The 19,988-nt window shown below is 43.8% G+C and overlaps 1 protein-coding gene across 1 annotated transcript in view; it reads right to left on the bottom strand.

Moving 5' to 3' along the window:
* Positions 1-12,629: 12,629 nt before the first annotated feature.
* adgra2 (adhesion G protein-coupled receptor A2) overlaps positions 12,630-19,988 on the bottom strand; it is a 144,887-nt gene continuing 137,528 nt past the window's right edge. Inside the window, exons 17-19 of the mRNA XM_078565394.1 lie at positions 17,266-17,411; positions 15,696-15,785; positions 12,630-13,950 (exon numbers count right to left, since the gene is read on the bottom strand). Coding sequence (XP_078421520.1) covers positions 12,774-13,950; positions 15,696-15,785; positions 17,266-17,411 — 1,413 coding nt within the window. The 3' untranslated portion in view covers positions 12,630-12,773. The remainder of the gene's footprint in view (positions 13,951-15,695; positions 15,786-17,265; positions 17,412-19,988) is intronic.

Raw genomic sequence — 19,988 nt, 5'->3', positions numbered from 1 at the left:
GGGTAGTCAGGGAAGAGGAGTAGGTGGAAATTCCCAGGAAGTTTTTTTCTCAGAATAAAAAAATGTACTGAGGGTAGAAGTGACACTTGAAAATTGAGGTGTTTTCATTGTAATAAAGTTGGACACACAAAGTCAGTGTGTTGGAAATTACACGGAAAATCTGTCATGATTATTGGGGTGCTGAAATATCTGGAAGTACTGTGGGTTCTGAGGTTCCGGCACAGTGGTTTGTGTACAGGTGAAACAGGGAGAATCAGTGATAGGTAAAGAAGTGGGAATGTTTTCACAATTTCACAAGAGAATTCTGAGGAGCAGGTTGCAGAAATATTTAAAGATTTTATGTGTGAAAGGAAAGTCTTTCCATGTGTACAGGGTGGAGTAGGTAAAGATCTTAAAGTTTTAAGAGACGCAGGCTAGTTAATCCTTAATGTTGTGGGATAGTTATATTTGTTGTTCAGAGGGAGTATTACAGGAACAAGTGATAATAGGTGGGGTTCATGGAGATGCTAAATCTATTCCATTGTGAAAGATAAATTTTAAAAGTAAGTGGAAAACAGATGATGTGATTGAATAGTGGAAAAATTGTCCATTGCAGGAGTTCAGTTTATTTTGGAAAATGATACAGTTGGATCATAGATGTTGGTGATGCCTCTGGTAGCTGAACAGCCCATGGAAGTATTTTCAACGGAAGTGTTGCAGAAAGCATCCTGGATTGTTTCCAGATTCTGTGATAACAAGATCACAGGCTCACAGGTTACCTGTGTCTGGCCTACATGTGATTCCAGACCCACAGCAATGTGGTTGACTCTTAACTGCCCTCTAAACAAGGGCAATTAGGGATGGGCAATGAATGCTGGCCCAGCAATGCCCACATCCAATGAATGCAAAAAAAAGTGATGAAAGTGAAAGCAGACAGGAAAGCTACAGCTTGTAGTTTTGTTACTGAGGAGAAAGTATTCGTTCTGTTACCAGTACTGGGTGACTCGTTAAAGGCAAGGTTTAATGGGCCTTACAGGATTGAAAAGAAACTGAGTGAAGTAAATTATTTAATAAATACTCCAGATAGAAGAAAGAAGTAGAGGGCGTGTCATTTAAATATGCTTAAAAAGCACTTTGACAGGGAAGAGGACCAAAAAGAGGTATTAGTGGTGGCAGAGAAAGAGGTAGAAATGCAGGATTCTCAAGTTGATTAGAGAAAAATCAATTTCAATAATGAGAGGGTACTTGAAGATTTAAATGTGATATTGATTTACCTTCCAGACAAGTGTCAAAGTGATTTGGAGAAGCTATTACAGTCACACAAAGCTATTTGTGGGAATAAGCTGGGGAGGACAAATTTAGCTATACATGATGTATGTGTGGAAGTTTCATCTTCAATAAGGCAACATCCTCATAGAATAGCATTTATCATCTGCTATGCCATAACAATACCTAACTTGGAAGAATGGCAAACAGAGATGACATGAATGGTATGTAACTTGACTTAGATATGCTAGCAGAATGGGCAGGCAAGAGGCAAATGGAATTTAATAGAGAGATGTATGAGATGATGCATTTTGGCAAAAGGCTTAAAGACACAGTTCCAGAGTGTGCAGGAACAGAGGGATCTGGGGATGCACGTACATCGATCTTTGAAGGTGCCAGGAGCTATTGAGATCGGTTAGCAAAGTATATAGGATCTTGGGCTTCATAAATAGCAGGAAAGTTATCCTGAACTTTTAAACAGCTCTGGTTGGGCCACAATTTAAATATTGATCCCAGTTCTGGACAACGCACTTTAGGACAGATGTGAGAGTCCTTGAGAGGGTGCAGAAGAGTTTTACCAGAATGGTTGATAGGGAATTTTAGCTACAAGGTTGGGTTCGAGAAGCTGGGGTTGCTCTCCTTGGAGCAAAGGAAATTGAGGGAAGATTTGATAGAGGTGTACAAGATTATGTGAGGCTTAGGTAAGGTAGACAAGGAAAAACTGTTTCCATTCGTTGATAGTAAAACACCTATATAAACACTGGATTTCAGGTTTTGGGAAAGAGATTCAGGGGGAAATCTGAGTTTTTGCACAGCAAGTGGTGATGACCTGAAACACTCTGCCCACAAGGATGGTGGAAACGGAAGCAGTCAATAATTCTGCAAGGACATTGACTAGGCACCTGAAGGAAATAAAACCTCAGGGTGAGGGAGGTTGAGCAGGGGAGTGGGACTGACTGGACTGCTCCACAGAGCGCTGGCATGAACTCAATAGGCCAGATGGACTACTTCTGTGCATTAAATGACTCTATGACTTTTTTTAAGCAGGCAATGGGCAGAATGGCTTCCTTCTGTACTGTGCTCTGTGATGTCACAGAAGTGCTTTGATGGGAAATACAGCAAACTGGACTGATGCTGCTTTACTTGCTGGTGGTCGGTCATCATGTGACCAGCAGCAGAGTGACAGCATTCTGAAGCTATGTCAAAGCCACAGGAAAATGAATGATAACACAATACATCGAGCTGATGGGAGTCATTGTGACCCCCACTGTGAGCCATGGTGAGAGGGAGAGAGAGAGACACAATCAGACAATGTGTGCCCATTAAATAAAAAGTATCATGTGGGACACCTGCCAAGTGCGCCTGGTGAGATGGGAAGCTTTCCGCTGGTCTCGGTGCAAGCTAAGCAGCCAGAGTCTCCCAATGATGTTAGCCTGACCTGGGTCCTGTGAAAACTCAGTGTTTGTTCTGCTGGCAAGAGACGTCTGTGCTTCACTCAATGGTGATGTCAATGTGCATTTACAAACAGGTGTAGCTCTACATCGGAATAATGCCAGTTGTTTAACTATCAACTTAATTTTTTGGAATTTGTAATTGAAATAATTTGCTATTATAATTAATTAAAGAGTACTTAATGTTATTTGCTTCAAGCTGTTTGAACCATCATCCTAAGGACTATGGTCTTTTAGCCATTTTGTAAGTGCTCTACCCATTTAACCACTGACTATTGCAACATTCTGAATATATCTGAGTACATATGTTTTATGATGAACCATCTATGCTACTAAAATGTTAAGTTTATGTTCCAGAAGCTTTTTAAAGTGAAAGCTTTAGTGGCAGTGTGGTAGAGCAATGACCCTCAAACAAAATCAAAATCAGCCTGTGTTCAAATCCCACACTCAATGCTAAAATGGGATTTTACTGTTTTTTTGGGAGTTACTTTTTGGTTGTGGAGGGAAGTAAAACCCCAGCAGTGCTCCCTCCAGTTATCAAGTTTGCATTTGATCTTACTCGGCACTAAGTTCACTGACCCCACCATTAAATTAATTAATCTAACCTTTCCTGTTTTAATCTATGTTAAAGGCCCTAACTGGGGCTTGAACCCAGCACCTTTCAGGTCTCATCCAAATTCTCTAACCAAATAGCCACCAGACACATGCCTGAAAGAAATGCTTTTAGGAAGTATTTATAGGTTATGTTAAGACAAGTCAAAAACTGAGTAACTCCCAGCAAGTAAGCTGGACTCAAGCGGTCCATTGTTCAGAGTAAGCGTAGGTTCTCTGCACACTCACTGTTTCAATTTTAACTTCAAGTCAAAAGTGCCACTTGTGTGACTGGACAAGAGTAAGATCTGTCGCTAGCCTTGGTCCTCCAGCCATCATCGAGCACAGACACAATGCTTCGTTTCAGACAATGGGGTTCAGAAATACAAATCTCTGCGTTTCATTTAATGAGTTTCTGTACATTGTACATGCCCTCTCATTCATCCTCCTGAAACATATCACCTCCCATTTCTTCAAATTAAACTTCACCTGACTTCCTCCTTCATGGAAAGGTGTGCAGTTATCTTGGGGTCAGGTCCTGCAACAGCACCTTTCAAACCCATGACCTCTGCTATCTAAAAGAACAAGGACAGCAGACGCATGGGAACACTAACAACTGCTAGTTCCCCTCCAAGTCACACATCATCCTGACTTGGAACCATATTGTCCACCGTTCCTTTACTGTTGCTGGGTCAAAAGCCTGGAAGTCCCTCTCTCTTGGCACAGTGGGACACCAGCTTCGCAAGGGCAATTAGGGATGGGCAATAAATCTCGGAGCTGTCAACAATGCCCACAGCCCATGAACAAATAAAAAAATGTTAAAAATAAAAACAAAAAACTGCAGATGCATTAACGTCTGTCAGCCTTTAATTTTTGCATTTTGCTACGGGTCTGTATCTGAAGCATGGATTGGTCTGATTGTCCCACGGATTTTGACTGAGCTTTCACTATTTTCATGTCTTGATACGCAGTTTGTTTTAGGAAATGAGGACTAATACACTCTTCTTGTGAGATGGTTACAAACTAACATGGGAGAGATAACCAATGATGTCATGGTGATGCGCACAGTGCCAGGGCCCCGACTGTCTAACAGGAACCAGTAGTGATGTTCCATCTTCCCTGGTTCATCTGTTTAGTCAGGAATCAGCAGGAAAATAATCCAGTAAAAATTCTGGCTGAAATCCCTCTGACATTAATTTTGTTTGTTAAAGCATCTGTTTTCAGTTTCACTGCCTCCTTGTGGAGTGACTCGGGGAGGCTGGAAATGGAGACAATGGAGTACGTCTTGTGAAAATATCTCTGCATGCAGGGAGGGTGATGGTGCAAGTGGTCCAAGGCATTTGGCTCCTGACTGCTTGATAACACTTGCCACAAAATTTGGTACCCATGATTGAAGCTCTTGGTAGAATCCTTCAATGGTGTTGCAAAATCGATTAAATTCCCCAAAAGGTCAGGCAGTTCCTGCACTGAGTACCCGGTACATACACACCAGGAGGCCTTAAGAGTTGATAAGGACCATGCTAAATTAACCAATTTGCAGCTAGTTTGCAATTCGGATATCCATCTGGCCTCAGCATTGGAGATTATCATTCATACTGCTCATGGATTTTATTTAAGGCAGAGTTATCTCGTAGGTTGGATATATTGACAAAAGTTTTAGGTTGAGACTGAAAGGGCAGCATTCTGGTTGGAACTAGAGCCTATAAGAACTGTCGCTAGCAAAGACTAGATGTCACTGAGGGTTCTTTCAACAAGCTCAACAGTAATAACACAATCATTTTAATAAAATAGGATGTTCAATTTTATAGCATCAAAATAGTGAGACATGAGATTATGGCACGTCAACCATTCCTATTATTACCATCCCTGCTCCCAATCTTGTTCTCACCACCTACCTTTGATAGGAGAAAATTTGTACCTCTTAGTAATTGCGAGCCAAAATCAACAGAGAAAAAAACACAAGACACAAGTTCCATTCTATTGCTGGTAGCCATAATTTATTATTAAAATAGCTCTTCACAAAAAAAAATGATCCTTTTGAATTTATAAAGCACCTGAATATCAAAAGCATAAAAAATACTCTGGTTCTAAACATGCAGCCAAGATATTGTCATCAAGCTTAAGCACGTGATTGGTTCTGCAATTGTATGTAAGCAGCACCAGTGAGAGCTTTCAACATTGTCTCAGTCACCTTGACCTTCTACTGACTGATATGGGTTTCAAGGGCTTCTGGTGGGGGCGTGGACTACTGGTTTTGGGACACCATTTGGAATATTACCTGATGTATTCGGAACATCATGATGGAATGGACCCATCCAAGTGAGGGTTGACTGCCTGAACGAATTTGAAATTGTCGGAGAAAACTATCAATGGAGAGGTATCGAGGGGCAAAGCACCAAGACTGGCCAGATGGATCTCAATCTGGTTCTACACATTTCCTCGCAACCATGAGAGTGATAATAAATGACCTTGTTCAATACTGAAGGCTTTTTCTAGCGAGGTCACATTGCTTAAATAGGCCACCAATTCCCACACTGGTTACCTGGCCTCTTGGTGCCAAGCTCAGATTCAAGTCCAGAGTTTCAGGCAACAAAAATGCACTGAACCCACTGCATTCCCTATCCACTCGATAGGTCAAAAGATATTCTAATTCGGTGTACATTTCTGTGAGGTCCCACTGCCAATGATTTTCCAACTCTACATCAATACTTTCCTGTGCTTGATTCCTAATTCTGTTGATTGAATTAGGATTTGGTTTTCTAGGAAAGACATGAGAGTTCTAAGCCTTCCCTGTGGAAATCAGTAACATTCGTAACTGTTCCTCATCAATAACTTGCCAACATGTATTAAGACTGCAGCAAATCAATAATACTGTAACTTAGGTTAATACTGTAAGTCTCCAATAAAATTTCATCTTGCCATTAATACTCCAACTTGCATCAACTCTCCATTAATATGGTAACTTAGTTCTAACTAAGTATTTTGTACTGCTGCAACTTGCCACTAATACTGCAATTCACTGTTAATACTGTAACTCGCCATTAATATTGCACCTCCTCGGGAGTAGTGCTCCCTTTCAGTGAATCTAACAATAGCACTGCAACATAGCATTAATGCTGTTGGATATCAGTAATAATACATTACATTAGTAACACTACCAAGGGTTTAACATAACTACTAACATAAGGAAGCAGCAGCATAAAGTGACATTGAAAGTTCAGCACAGAAACAGGTCATTGAGCCCAACTGGTTCAAGCTGTTGTTAATGCTCCACAGAAGCCTCCTCCCACCCCTTTTCATCTCCTCTGTTCCTTTTCTCCGTCACATGAACATGTTCACTCCTAAATGTATCTCTGCCATTCTGTATCTCTTACACTTTTCTCAGCTACTCCTTGTGGCCAGCTCCATATTCACATGGCTTTCTGGGGAAAAAGTTTCTCCTGAATTTCCTGTTGGTTTTATTTGTGACTATTCTGTACTTGTGGCCTCAGTTTTAGATGTGAAACATCTTCTCCATGTCCATCCTTTCATAATTTTAAAGAAATTTATCGAGTCACCCATCCTCCTTCTCTTTGCGCGAGAACAGAGCTGCAGCCAGTGTAATCTTTCCTGATCGCTACACCCTCTCAATGAGACTTCACCACAGTACGGCTGCTGCTGTTTGTGAAGCTCTTGGGAGAGAACTTTCCCTCCGTCGGTGGGGGGGGTTTGTGGTGGGGCACCCCGCCACCAACCAGTATTTCTCGCCCCGTGCCCACCCGGTCTGCATTCACTTCTTCCCCATCTGCCCTCTCTCCTTCCGTCTGCTTTCTCTCCGTGCCGAGCATCCTCCCGCCATCTCATCAGACCATAACACGTGAAGTGAAACATGGGAAGGGAAACAAAGCGCTCGGAGCCCAGGGAAGAACGTCTGTAAAGAGAAAAGGCAGGCGAGGAGCCTTGGTCAGAACGGAAAACTTCTCCAGTTCTGCCTGAGACATTCACTGTTTCCTGAACAGATGCTGGCTCATCTGCTGGGTCTCTTGGAATGTTACCGGAGCTAAATGGGTTAAATTACAAGGGCAGGTCGCATAGAAAAAGTTTCTCTTCTGTTAAGTAAAGAATATTAAGGGGTGATTGGAGAAAATATTTCCTTGAAATTAGAGCTAGCCTGTCCCAGGTCGATGTCAGGAAACACTTCTTCACACAAAGGGTAGTAGGAATCTGAAACTCTCTCTTCCAAAAAGCTGCTGAGGCTGGGAGTCAATCGACAATGTCAAAACTCTGCAAAACAATGTCAAAAAAGAGCAACACAAATAACCTTCAACCCCACCTCTCCCAGCCACAATCTCCCATCTGCCTTCTCTCCAAAAATACATGATTTAATCCAATGGTGGAAGAGACTTGGTAGGTTGAATAGCCTCCCTCTATGTTCTTGGAATTATTCATCTTGCTTATTTATTCACACATTAGACATTGGCCCTGAACATTGTAATTCAAGAGGATCAATAAATAGTCAATCATTCTATTTATCCTGTGTAGTGGTGCAAATAATTGACAATACTTATCTCTGTCAAAGAGCAAAGGGGCACTTTGATAAAGGGAGCAGAGAGACTCGCTCTAAACACTCAAATTAAAAACCAACCCTTGTTATGTTGATGTCTGTGCAACATTTGTTTTGGCACGTTTCCATTGACAGTGCTGTAAATGAGATTGACAGGCATCATATTATTAAACTAACCTGAAAGCAAAATGCTGCAGGAATAAAAACAGAAAATGCTGGAAATACTCAGCAGCTCAAGCAGCGTCTTTGGAAAGAGAAAGAGTTAATGTTTCGGGTTGATGACTTTTCATCAGAGTTTTCGTGAAATGTGGCAAGACAGTGTGGGACCAAAACCTAACCATCTGAGTGAAGGTTTTAAACACATGTCCAAAGAGATTCTGGTGTACGCACAGAGGTAGGGAGCAGAGAGTTACGTCTCATTGGATAAGAATGGTTGGAGTCGATCGGTAAAATGACTGGGGCACTGAAAGCTCTGGCTGGTGTGAACTTACACCTGCTAATACACAATGTAAATAGAATCACAGATACATGGCTTATAACATCGATTACTGAAGAATACATCAGCAATAACACTGGTTGGTCACCCCTTTCGTATTGCAACATTCTGCTGTTTGAAATCAGTCATTTCTGACAAGATAAAACAAACTGAATCAGGACAATATTGAGAGTACAAATCCAAAAGCGAAATACTGCTGATGCTGGAAATCTGAAATAGAAACAGAAAATGCTGGAAATTCTCAGCCGGTCAGGCAGCATCTGTGGACAGTGAAACAGAGTTAACCTTTCAGGTCAGTGACCTTTCATCAGAATCAGAATTTCAACAGATAAAAGGTCATCAACCTGAAAGGTGAACTCTGTTTTTCTCTCCACTGATTCTGCCTGGCCAGCTGAGTATTTCCAGCACTTTCTGTTCTTATTACAATATTGAGAGGGTTCTCGATGAAAATAAAATGGAAATAAATGATTATAAATAAAGCAAATGAAGCCAGGATTGTACATTCAAACCCTGGATTGCGATTGTCACCTGAATGAAGCAGTGTTGGTCAGAACACTTGGCTGAAAAATGGCTTTAATTCCTCTAAGTTGTCGAACCACCACAAACCCAGAAACTCTTGCATGCCTATCGACAGGGCACCAAACTAGCCAAACTCCACTCCCTCCAGCAAAAAAATCCTCTCCATGACCCTGAATTATAAGGCACAGGAATTTCTGAGACCTTGCAAGACACAATAGGTGGCTCATCAAAAAGTGGCGTTTGCCTCGCTGTCCACAGCGACAGCCATCGACAGGAAAATAGCAGAATGTACATGGTGCAGGGCAATCAGGAAATGCCACCTATACTCCCGCTCACCCTCCTCCTCCATTCAGCAGCGAGCAGGTGCCAAGTCATTCTTTGAGTTAAACAAAACGCTCGACATTACATTTATAACACACTCTCGTTCCAAGCTAGTACTTTGGGTCTGTGGGGAGACTCTGTGGAGTGAGGTAGGAGTCCATGACACATTCAGGCATTCAGGACTAGGGTTGTTAACTGCGATTGCATCTATTCCTGGAGATTTCCCACCTCCCACTGCCCCATTTTCACACTCCCACTATCATTCACCCAACATGTTCATTCTCAAGCCACCTTGCCATCTCACAGCCAATTCAGAAAGTGTACATATGTTTCATTACACGATTAGATCATTCTTGACTCTTAGTCAAACAGCCTATTTTTCCCCATCTTCAATATTTTTTATAATTAATAGACAAAAGCATTCAAAGAAATGAAAAAAAATAATTGTCCAATTGCCACCAGGCTTTTCTCTTGTGTTTTGCTTCTAGCAGTGTCCTGGAGATTAATTTTCAATTGCTGCCGACTTCAGGTAAATCCTGGAGTCTTGTCAATCTGAGTAAGCACACAGCCTCACTCAGATCCCCTCCCTGCATCATGTACACCTACTTCAACATCTCAGAACATTGTGCTGATGGGAATGGACTTCAAAGGGCAGGACACCCATCAGCATAAACTCGATCAGATTTCCTGGGCTCGTATCACAACCTCAGAACCGCAACACAAGAATGGCATTGAACTAAGAGAAGAATGGCATCGAGCCAAAAGGTGCATTGACGGACGAATCTGGTGCCAGGACTGTTTGCACCACTTCGCTAAACCTTTTATAGACAATTTTGTACAACTCATTGAACACAAAAAGGGATTATGTCATAGATGCATTTTAAATCAACATGCACAGTTCTCATTCTTAATCTATGTCTCAGTAAGATTTATATATCTCTTTGGCACTTGTAGAAGAATAATATTCTAAGGCAAAAATGGCCACAGGTAAAGAAGCTGTGCTGTGAGTGCAAAGTTTCTGAATGGTACAGTCTAACCCTGGTAAAAGAGGTCGGGTATTTCGGGATTAGTGCAGCAGACAAGTCATCCATTAGTGAAGTGCATCAGCAGCTCCCTCCTGATCTTTATTAAGCAGAAGCCCTTTGTATATTGCTATCAGAACAGTATATATCAATATATTATCAATCAATATCTGATAGCAATATACAAACAGCGAGATGGGGAGGAGGGAGGGCGGTTCCCTTTGGTTAACAGGATAAGGAAGAATCCTGGAAATAAAAACAAATCAAACAAGGAAAGACAATGTCAGAATTTGATCCCATCAAGGTATTTTAAAATATGACTAGCTAAGAAGTTGCGTGACAGGTCCAAGTGCAGCTCAATGATTGGTTGCTGGTCAACAGAAGAGCATTGACTGGATGAGCAAACAGAGGCTGTTGGTAAGGCTAAAGTTAACCAATGGGTTACACTCCTGATCAGTAATGCACATTTTGCACACTCCTGTACCAGTCATTTTCAGGACCAATTGGCTTTGCATTGAGGCCAGTTCAGTCCTGACATCCGGAGCCAGAGAATTGCCAACCTGAGGCAACTCTGTGACACTAAACCACTGGAGAATTAGAAACTATTCAGATAATACTGGAATCACCTCGGATCACAGATAGCAAAGAAACCTTCGTTAAACAATGGGAGCAGTGAATGATTAGAGAGAAGTGAATCGTACTGTATTTCACTGAAATCAGAGCATGAGTGTACTGGATACATGGGGTGCTAAATCAGAGCACCGTCTCAGTGTGGCTGACCCCTTTGATGCTGAAACTGGAATCTGGACTAAAGTAGCTTGCTACATAGAGGAGAGGGGGACACATTGGTCATTTGCACTCATGTGGGAGAGAGCTGTTCCATTTGGTGTGCAGGAGATGCACATCTCCTCTGGGAAATAGAGCTGGGAGATCAGCAATGGGGGACTGGGAGAGGCACCTTGAACCTACCATGGGCAGGATGGTAGTGCAAGGAGACTTACTAAGGGAATAAGGAACTGCAAAAAAAACAAGACAGGTCTGAAGTGCACCAAATGGGTATGGATTGCCTTAGTATGTGGCTGTACCTCAGCTATTTCCATCGCCAGCAAGGCCAGCATTTGTTGCCCATCCTAAATTGCCCTTGAACTGAGTGGTTTGCCCATTTCGGTGGGCAGTTCAGAATCAATCACATTGTTGTGGGTTTGGAGTCACCTATAGACCTAAGGATGGGAAATTCCCTTCCCTAAAGCGATGGGATTTTTAAAATTAAATGACAACTGATGGTAGTTTCATGGTCACCATTCCTGAGACTTGCTTTATATTCCAGATTTTATTAACTGAATTTAAATCCCACCAGCTGCTGTGGTGGGATTTGAACTCATGTCTCTAGAGCATGAGCTGCTGGATTACCAGTTCAGTGACACTACCACTACACCGCCATCTCTCTCCATACTTCAACATGTTACAAGTGGGAGCAGGTCTCAGGAACTTTAATTACATAGAATGTTTACTGAAACTGCTGGTCTTTTTAGACACAGAATTTATAGCACAGGGAAATGGGCTGTTGGGCCTGCCAGGTCTATACTGATGTCACAAGCCTCTTCACATCTTCCTTCATCTCTCTCTATCGCTGTATTCTGCTCGGAAAAGAGAGAACTTTGCAATTCATGATCCCTTGGACCCTCGCTATCTCTGACAGCATATTGCTGGCAGTTGACTGATGAATTTCAAGGTGAGTTGAGCTGTAGCGTTAGTGTGTGTGGGGGGGAGAGGTGGGGTCGGGGGTGGGGTCGGTGGGGGGGGATCCACCTAATTAAAAGTGATCAAAACTGATCTAAGTTAGTCTTTGGCTGATAGGAAGGCGCAAGACCTCAGAGAATGCAGGTTTGGATGGGGGAAGTTAGGGGTAAGAAAGAATTTTGGGGAGAGGAACATTTTCACCCCCCAAGTGTGATCGAGATGTGGACTAACATGAAATGTAAATGGGTTGAAGACCGAAGTGGCGGTGTTTCTGGAGAGGGATAAATGAGACACTGCTCTCAAAGACGTGCAGTCACCCCAGCTGCCAGAAAGGAACCAAAAGCTTCAAGCTTCAACCTCATTCTCTGCCACCCAACAGATGTTCCTGACCGTATCCCTCTGAACAGTACATAAAGCTCTCATTTCAGTCAGGGGAATACAGTACTTTTACACCACACCTTTACTTGCACTATCTCTGAAAAGAATGGGAACCATTCCTGTTCTGCTCAGATTCTGCTTTCATTGGACTTCAATCTTCTGCTGGAGCTTGTTTGAGCAGGCCAACCACTCAGATACTCAGACATTCATTCAGCATTTCTTTCAGTGAACTCATTGAATATAAAAGATTATAAAGTGATTGTGAAAGATAACTGGAGCAAGAGGGCCCCAAGCCTGGGCAGGCCCCTCGCCCCATAGTCTTTGCTGGTTAAATAAAGAGCTCGGTACAAATACGGCTTGTTTTGGTGCATTTTTTTCTTTTAAGTGATTCTGTTTTACTCCAGAACGAGAGCCTTGCTTTGGTTAAATATTAGTTTGGAAACATCTCTCTCTAGTGTAGAAATGAACTACACAGTAGTTTCGCTCTTCCACAAGCTGGTGTTTATAGAGGGGTTTCCATCGGTGCCAAAGAGGCTGATATCATACTTGCTCCCCTTTAGCGCGCCATTTTGATTGGCCATGTTCAATGGGTAAGATCTTCTCTTCACCTCTTTCTCGAAGGAGCTGGGTTGCTTCAAGTTGTCCCGACTGACACTGCATTGCAGCCCCCTGCTGCAGCCTTGGGGTTGGCTGCTACTGTCACTCCCCTCGGAGGGGGTCATGCTGGCCTCCCTCTCGCCAAGTCCTCTCCCTGTGCCACTGCTGCTCAGCTGACTGGCGTGACTACTTGGGCAGCTCTCTGGCTGGCTACCATTCTCGCTGGAGGCTGCCTCCGAGGCGGCCCCCTTCAGTGCTTTTAACCGATGATGCTTGCTGTCCCGGTGCGGCTTAGTCCTGGTTTTGTGGTTGCGGCTGCCCCCCGGCGCGCTATTCCCACACGGTTGGACCTCCTTTGTGTCCTGCTCTGGCTCACCACAGAGTGAGGGTGTTTTGGGGCTGGTGTAGTCCCTTTGGTTCAGGGCTGCCTGCAGGTTGGTCACCTTGCACTGCCCAGCGCCTGAGTAGTTGCTGCCGAGCGTGGAAGACTTATTGGTGTGCGGGATCTCAGCATTCCAGCCTGGCAGCCACAGCTGAGGCCCCACGCTCCCAGCAGCACCTGGAGCAGCTGAGTGGCTCTGAGATCGTGCACAGGGTAACCAGGGCCTGCAGACATCCTGGCGCTTGAGGCAATGGTGGATCAACACTAAGAGGCCCAGCCCGACTGCTGCCACTCCATACAGGCAGCTGAACAAGACGTTGAAAGACTGTCCCTGGGAGACAGAGAGGGCCCCGAAAGTCCAAAGGGCAACAAAGAGGAACTGGGTGGATATCAGCGCCCAGAGCTGAGCTTCCAGGGAATATTCATTCTCAGTGGCCAGCGAAGGACTCCCAGAGCCGCAGGAGGCTGATCCTGAGTCAGTTAGGTGGATGCCATTGACCGCCATGTGCTGGTCACCCTCCGGCAACCCTTGACCTTCGTCCTTGCTTCGTGGGTAGCACCGAAGATGCAGGGCAGTGCACAGGAAGTAAATCCAGCTGACGAGCACCGTGAATCCCGCTGGCACGTAGAAGGCCCCCAGGCTTGGCTTCCAGGCCAACCAACAGCTTCAGAGGGTGGAAGAAATACAACAACAGTTAATATGCTTGTCCCATAAACGCAGGACAGGAGGTTACACAGATAATTATACACTATGTATATATAAATATATATATGCGCTCCCCTCCACATTGTCTTTTTCCTCCAAGTGCTAGATAAATCCCTCCTGCACCAAGTACCACCCACTCTCAGTGCCAGCTATGGGCACCCATGCTGCAATAATAGAACTGTACAGCATGGCCATTCAGTCCATCATGCCTTTGCTGTCTCTTTGATCGATCCAATTGGTCCCACCCCTCTTCTTTGTCCCCCCAGTCCGGCAAGCCTTTTTCCTTTTCAAGTATTTATCCAATTTCCTTCTCAATTATACGACTGAATCTGCTTCAACTGCACTTTCAGACAGGGAATTCCAGATCATAACGAGTTGCTGCCTGAAAAAAATTCTCATCTCCCCGGTACTTTGCTGTCACTTAACATAAATGTGCAACCTCTTGTCACCCACCAATTAAAACAGCTTCTCCCTATTTTCTCAAGCAAAACCCAGTGGACTATTGAACAACTCTCTGAATAATCTCTTGTTCGCTTTCTCTGCTCTCAGGAGAACATTCCCAGTTTCTCTCGTCTCTCCACCTAACTGAAGTTCCTCATTCCTCACTGCGTTCCGGTAAATCTCTGCTGCACCCTCTCCAAGCCTTTGACATCCGTTCTAAAGTGCTGTGCCCAGAATTGGGCACAGCTGGGGCCTGAGCAGTGTTTTAGAAAGATTTAGTGTTCGGTTCCTTGCTGTTGTACTCTATACCATTGTTTATAAATTCCAGGTTCCCATTGCTTTCAAAATGCCAACGACAACTTAAATTTATACAGAAACTTTGTTACATAAGCAGATACTAGGATAGGTGACCAGAAATCTGATCAAAAGCCTTAGGAGCATCTTGAGAGATGGAGAGGTTTAGGGAGGGAATTTCGGAGCTCGAGAGGCACACACACACGGCTGCATGCCGCATCAAAATCAGGAATGCTCAAGAGGCCAGAATTAGAGGAGTGCAGTGATCCTGGAGAGGTTGTGTGGCTGAACAGCCAGGAAGGGGGAGGCCATGGAGGGATTTGAACACAAGGGAAAGGAACTCCCTCACTAACAGCACTGTGGGTGTACCTACACCACATGGACTGCAGCAGTTCAAGAAGGCAGCTCACCACCACCTTCTCAAGGGCAATTAGGAATGGGCAATAAATGCTGGGCCCAGCCAGTGTCGCCAACGTCCCATGAAAGAATTTTTTAAAATGTTAAAATTGAGGCACTGCTGGACCAGGAGTGACCGAGGTCAGCAAGCACAGGGGGTGATGGGTGAACACAAATGCGTGTGTCAGGACACAGGCAGCAGAGTTTTGGATGAGTTCATGTTATGGAGAGTGAAAGGTGAGAGGCCAGCCAGAACAGCATTGGGATGTCAAGTCTGGAGTTAACAACAGCGACTGCATCAAAAATACTTCATTGACTGTCCAAGTGCTTTGAGATTTGTGGCGGTTGCGAAATAGATAAATAAATAAGTAAATAATCTACATTTGGAATGGATCAAATTAAAATTAGAGTATTGTAGCTTGTTTTTGATCTTGGGACAAAAGACAATAAGTAGTCCGATCCATTTGAAAGAAGAAAGGTGAGAAAGAGTTTGCATTTATAGAAGTGTAAAACCCAACAATGGTTGGAGCTGAGTAAACACGCTTGCCTACTCAACCTTGGATGGATACTCACTAAGGACTGTAGTCGCTGTAATTGTGCAGATTGACCGCTGCAGTGATCCCACATATAATGAGGGGAATGCCTCCAGCAATGAGATAAAACCTGCACAGAAAAAGGCAACACATTCATGATCCAGGCTGAGTCTCGAACAAGCATGGCACAAATGGCCAGGCCACAAACACATGACACCAGCAGCTTCAAAAAGAAAATGAAGAGGAGAAGGCAAGATCATACAGGAGGTTGTAGTGAGACAAAACCCCAGTTTCAGAAGCCTGGAAGTTACAAATAGAAGAAAAACCAAGGGACATGAGGAATCACACACACACACATTCACAGACACTCTCTCTCACAAACACACATTCACTCACACACGCACTCATACACACACACACACACATTCACAGACACTCTCTCTCACAAACACACATTCACTCACACACGCACTCATACACACACACACACACACACATTCAGACACTCTCTCTCACAAACACACATTCACTCACACACGCACTCACACACACACACACAAATACTCACACACACACATTCACAGACACTCTCTCACACACACACACACACTCAGACACACACTCACAGACACACACAAATACTCACACATACACTGTTTGAGGATATGAGAAAGACTCAGCTAGAGTAGAAAGTAGCATGATGAGGTGTTACTTCAATAAACTAAGGTGTCAGGTTGATGAAGGGTGGTTTGACAGCATTTTTGAAGCTGAAAAAGTTAAGGAAGAGGTAAATTTAGGGAATTATTGATTTACGTATTATCAATAAGATAAAGAAAGGTTGCAATGGTGGAGGGAGATTGCGAGCAAGAGGTGAGAGAGACTTTCTCTTGAAATCTACCTAGAAATATGGGAGAGGTGTCAGAAGAGAATTCAAGTCATGGACCAACTTAATCGTTGTGGGAGGAACAAGAGTTCTTGAGATAATAACAGGTCCTTCTTGTGCTTTGTGAGGAGCTGGGTTTACTGACAGCTCCAGTTAGCATGATAGACAGTGAGACCAAGGACATGAACGCCTGAGGAATGATTAAGAATCGAATCAGCAAAAAGTAATTGATGAGGCTGTTTAAAGGCTCTGTTTCTTCAAGTCTATTAAGAATTCAAAAGAACTAGATCTTTATGGTGCCAATGATAGGCAGGACAAGGGGGTGTACTGATTCAGCTATCACATGGCTAGAGGGCTAGACAAGATAGCTACAGAAAGTGTCCAATCTGAAAAACTGGGACTAATGCACAGCAGGATTGGATGAGGAATAGAGAAGAAAAGTCAGAAAGACTAAATTAATTGAGAAAGAGCCAGAGGATCAGCTTCCAAGAGCACAGAGAGAGCCATTAAGAAGCAGACAGCTAATGGTATCATTATGAGCTGTTAGTCTCCAGGGTTCTCTGGGGGGATGTGACAATCTCTCATGTTCTCAGGGAGCTCATGAGCAGCAAAATATTAAAGAAAAGCACAGATTCCCTTCCTGTAACAATTTCACTCAATCCTCCTAAAATGAGACCTCCTGAAGCCATTAGTGTTGAGTCTTTACCCTGGATTGGAAATGCTGTACCTGAGCATTGGGCGCTGGGCTGGTGGAGGCAACTCAAGTTCCTGCTGTCGATGCACCTTCTGTGTCACTTCCTTGTAAATGACTCTTGCTGATACTCCAATCCAGAGCAGGGTAGAAAGGGATGAGTAATGTAGAACAATTCCAATCTGTGAAGAGAAGATGAGTTAACTTACTGCAGAAACCTGGAGCTCCAGGCGACTGGACGATGTCATCAAAGAACAGTGTCCCTCGAAACAGTGGGCAGAAAAGAAAGATCCTGCCACCCATACAAGGAACTTGCAATTCAGTAACGCCTTTCATAACCTCAGGATGTCCCAAAGCGTTTTACGCTAATGTAGGAAATACAGCAGCCAATTTGTACATAGCAAGCTCCCACAAACACAAATGTGATAATGAGCATACAATCCATTTTAGTGATGTTGATTGGGCAGGACACCAGGGGGAACTCCCCTGCTCTTTGAAATAGTGCCAGAGGATCTTTAATGTCCATTTGTGAGGGCGGAAGGACTTTGATTTAACATCACATCTGAAACACAGCAGCTGCAACATTGGAGCACTCTCTCAGTCCTGCACTGGTGGTGTCAGCCTGGATTATGTGCTCATGTTTTGGAATGGGATTTGAACCCGCAGCTTTCTGAGTCACAGGCATGAAGGCCTGAGTCTGAGACTGAGTCACGGCTGAGACAAACGTGATGCTGGTGCCAGACATCCTGCTTCAGCTCCATTGCAAGCTCACCTCTCTCACTTTATTCTTTCATAGGATGTGGGCATCGCTGGCAAGGCCAGCGTTTGCTGCCCCTCCCTAATTGTCCTTGAACCAAGTGGCTTGCTGGGGCATTTCAGAGGGCAGTTAAGAGTCAACCACATTGCTGTGGATCTGGAGTCATATGTAGGCCAGACTGGGTAAGATTTCCTACTCAGAAGGACATTAGTGAATGAAATGGGTTTTTAAGACAATTGGCGATAGTTTCATGGTCACTATTACTGAGACTAGCTTTTAATTCCAGATTTATTCATCACATTTTAATTCCACCAGCTGCCATGAACCCAGGCCCCCTGAGCATTATAAAATCAAATATTTCATATATATAACATAATATAATACATATATGTATAATATAAAATAAAAACAGAAAGTGCAGGAAACACTCAGCAGGTCTGGCAACATCTGTGGAGAGAGAAACAGAGTTAATGTTTCAAGTTCAACATGATTCTTCTTCAGAACACAAGAACATTCCCATAAAGGGTCATATTGGACTCGAAATGTTAACTCCCATCACAGATACTGCCAGACCCACTGAGGGTATCCAGCACTTTCTGTTTTTATTTCAGATTTCCAGCACCTGCAGTGTTTTGCTTTTATCCCCAGAGCATTAGCCTCAACCTCTGGATCCCTAGTCGAGTGATATTCCCACTCCGGCACCGTCTCACCTGGGCCTTGGCAAGGAATGGCAAATGGGCACTGCGTTCGACACAACCTCTTGATATGGCTTCAGGAATCCATCTAAAGCTGCCACGGATTTCACTTCATTTCAATCCAATCCACTGAACTACCTGTGGCTGGTCTCAACTCCAAACTCCATTCTTTGAAATGGCCAAAGCAGGTTTGACAGTGAGTTTACCTTGAAGCAGGCCCAACCGAGCAATCAACTTGGCATCACTGAAGTGTCCAAGGCAGGTCTCAATCAAATTTCCTAAAGGCCTTTTCCAGTACCAAACATCAAAACCTCTGTTAATTAAGGCACTTACTGCACTTATACTGCGAATGATTATTAATGATCATCTGGATCAGACCATTTAATATGAAACTCCTTCAGCGAGGGCCACTCCCATTTCTAAGAGAAGTTATGGAGCCAAGTAACCCAGGAACGCACTTTAAATGCTTAACATGTGACTGCGATCTACTGAGGTAAGGAAATGCAGTAAGATGTACAGCTAGGATGATGACCAGGATAGCAAGCAAAGGCAAGATCAATGACTGAAAGATGAACTCTGCTTCTCTCTCCACAGAGGCTCTCCTTAACTCTGGAGATATAGCAGGTTCAGCTATGAGGAGGATAGTGAAAGAGTGCCATGAATAGAGGAGCACGCACTCAACAGGGTTGTATGAAAAAACCTGCAGATTATTCACTGTGAGAGACAGGTTTGGAAATAAAGTGCCCCCTGGTTATTGATCCCTCCACCAAGGGGAAAAGTTCCTTCCTGTCTACCCTATCTATGCCCCTCATAATTTTATACACCTCAATCATGTCCCCCCTCAATCTCCTCTGCTCCAGGGAAAATAACCCCAGTCTATCCAATCTCTCCTCATAATTAAAACTCTCCAGCCCAGGCAACATCCTGGTAAATCTCCTCTGCACTCTCTCTAGTGCAATCACATCCTTCCTATAATGCAGATTCCAGAACTGCACGCAATACTCTAGTTGTGGCCTAACCAGCGTTTTATACAGTTCCAGCATAACCTCCCTGCTCTTATATTCTATGCCTCAGCTAATAAAGGCAAGTATCCCATATGCCGTCTTAACCACCTTATCTACCTGTCCCGCTACCTTAAGGGACCGGTGGACATGCACACCAAGGTCCCTCTGATCCTCCGTACTTCCCAGGGTCCTACCATTCATCGTCTATTCCCGTGCCTTGTTTGTCCTGCCCAAGTGCATCATCTCACACTTATCCGGATTAAATTTCATTTGCCACTGTTCTGCCCATCTGACCAGCCCGTC

Source organism: Cetorhinus maximus, chromosome 20 (genome assembly GCF_964194155.1).
Source record: "Cetorhinus maximus chromosome 20, sCetMax3.hap1.1, whole genome shotgun sequence".
NCBI lineage: Eukaryota > Metazoa > Chordata > Chondrichthyes > Lamniformes > Cetorhinidae > Cetorhinus > Cetorhinus maximus.
Note: the sequence above shows the minus strand (reverse complement) of the source record. Positions and strands in the feature narration are given on the sequence as shown.